At 43.0% G+C, this 2,343-nt stretch overlaps 1 protein-coding gene across 1 annotated transcript; it reads left to right on the forward strand.

Annotated features, from left to right (window-relative positions):
- Window positions 1–582: 582 nt before the first annotated feature.
- LOC136853940 (uncharacterized) lies at window positions 583–1,245 on the forward strand. The gene has a single exon (XM_067129836.1). It carries the CDS (start codon window positions 583–585, stop codon window positions 1,243–1,245), a length of 663 nt encoding a protein of 220 aa, XP_066985937.1.
- The last annotated feature ends 1,098 nt before the right edge of the window (window positions 1,246–2,343 follow it).

A 2,343-nucleotide genomic window follows, 5' to 3' on the forward strand; every position in this document is an offset into this window, starting at 1 on the left:
CACATGAAACAAAATATACAAGTCTAAATACGTCGAGAATTTATAAAAAAAAAATAAAATAAAATAAAAAATTTTCACAATATGAGTGAATCTGAGACTGTGCGGAATCACCTGCTCTGCTTCACGAACTGTTGTACTTTGCAGTCCGGCAGTTCAAAACACTATATAGCTGCACAGTCCAACCCTAGTGACACGCTTTCGGAATCTCTCTCTCTCTCTCTCTCTCTCTCTCTCTCTCTCTCTCTCTCTCTCTCTCTCTCTCTGGGGACATCAGTACATAGATTGATCAGTGGCTGAGTAGCACATGCGTTGAGCGATAATTTTTTTTTATATACGAAAAGATGAAAGGATTTTTTTCCCTCCGCGCTTCTTCTGTTACTTTTATCTCTGACTTATATTGTTGTTTATGTATGCATGTATTCATTTATTTTTTCGTTAGCGTATTCTCTTCTAGTTGTTTATGTGTTATTTACTTATCTCCGTTTTCTCTTTTTTTACATTTTCTATTCTAATGTAGCTGCTTCTGGAAGTCAATGACCTTGTTCTGCAGGAGTTTATCTTTTTGAATAATGATTATAACCAATGATAATAATTATCTTCCCACATTCTATCTCCTCTCACAACACCTCCACCTTCTCTTCCTCCTTCACTCCTCTCACTCCTCCTTCCTCCTACTCCTTCCTCATCATCTGCTTCTCTCCTGTTGTTTCCTTCCCTTCTCCAGCAGCTGCTGTTCTGCCCCGCTCTTCTTCTGGTTGTGTTATTCCCCTCCCCCCCACACCCCTTTCTCCACCTCTCTCGCATTTCCCCCATCTCCGCCGCCTCCACCTCCCCCCCCCCTTCTCCACGTCTCCCACCTTTCTCCCATCTCCACCTCCCAACCTGTCCCCATCTCCACCTCTTCCACTTCTCTCCCATCTCCACCTCCTCCACCTCTTTCACCTTTCTCCCATCTCCACCTCCCCAACCCTTCCCCCATCTCCACCTCTTTCACCTTTCTCCCATCTCCACCTCCCCAACCTTTCCCCCATCTCCACCTTTCTCCCATCTCCACCTCCTCCACCTTTCCCCCATCTCCACCTCCTCTACTTTTCTCCCATCTCCACCTCCCCCACCTTTCCCCCATCTCCACCTCTTCCACCTTTCTCCCATCTCCACCTTCTCCACCTTTCCCCCATCTCCACCTCTTCCACCTTTCTCCCATCTCCACCTCCCCCACCTTTCCCCCATCTCCACCTCCTCTAGCTTTTACTCAGTTGTCCAAGCACAGTTATCTTTATCGAAACCATATCTAGCATTTTCCGTTCCTGCACACTGCTTGCTCCCGCTTGTAACGGCTGACTTGACACGTCGTTCCTGGCCAAAGGAGATTTTTTTTTTATTCTATTTATTTCTTTTTTTTTTAAATCAAGTCCTCCATGTTGGCGAAGGCTCTTGCTCCTAGAGAAGCCCTTGAAAACTGAGAGAAAAGAGCTGTATAATGCAAACTTTTGCAGTAAACTGAGTAATGGTGAACAACGATACTTTACTGATGCGTGAACATTCAGTTCTGACTTTCAGTCGTTGAAAACTTTTTTCGATAGTGAATTGTGATTAACGCTAATATATTCTTCTACAATGACTGGATTTGATTCATGTTCTCAATTGATATACTGGTTTAGATTAAGCCTGGCTTCTGGCAAGTTGTTGAGGAGATAAGAGGACTTATATGAACCTCTGGACTCTTCCTACCAACAGAGACGTTGTTCTGAGTATTGCGCTTTGTTCTGGAATAATCCATTGTTGATAAATTTGACGTAAGTGTTCTTTGTACTTGATGTAAGGCGCCTAAGTATCCATATAGTATGATTGAATGAATATTCCAAGAAAACTTTGACGAATAAGAGTTTAACTGTAGGAACTTAGCCTGCATGGAGAAGTCTGATTTTTTTTTTACTTGAGTACAAGCTATTCAGATTGCCATGTTCATAAACACGAAAACTATAATATTGAAAGCTCGTAAAACCTAGATAGTAAAATTTAGTTTAAAAAAATCAGACTTCTCCATGCAGGCTAAGTTCCTACAATAGAACTTGAGGCATATTTCCGCCACGTAGAACTGCATCTTATGAACGCCATCAAATTACTCCACAGGCAACAGGAGAATCAACGTTCATATATTTCCCGAATCTCGGTGTTGAGCCGTTCTCATTGTGGATAAAATATTGGCCCCGTAGTAGGGTAGCGCCGTCAGTGCACCTCACGTGGTACACTGTAGGCATTACTAAGGTTCTTTGCAGCGTCCCTTCGGCACCTAGCTGCAACCTGTTTCATTCCTTTTACTGTACCTCTCTTTCTTCCTTT

The sequence above is a fragment of the Macrobrachium rosenbergii genome, chromosome 28, assembly GCF_040412425.1.
Source record: "Macrobrachium rosenbergii isolate ZJJX-2024 chromosome 28, ASM4041242v1, whole genome shotgun sequence".
Classification (NCBI taxonomy): Eukaryota; Metazoa; Arthropoda; class Malacostraca; order Decapoda; family Palaemonidae; genus Macrobrachium; species Macrobrachium rosenbergii.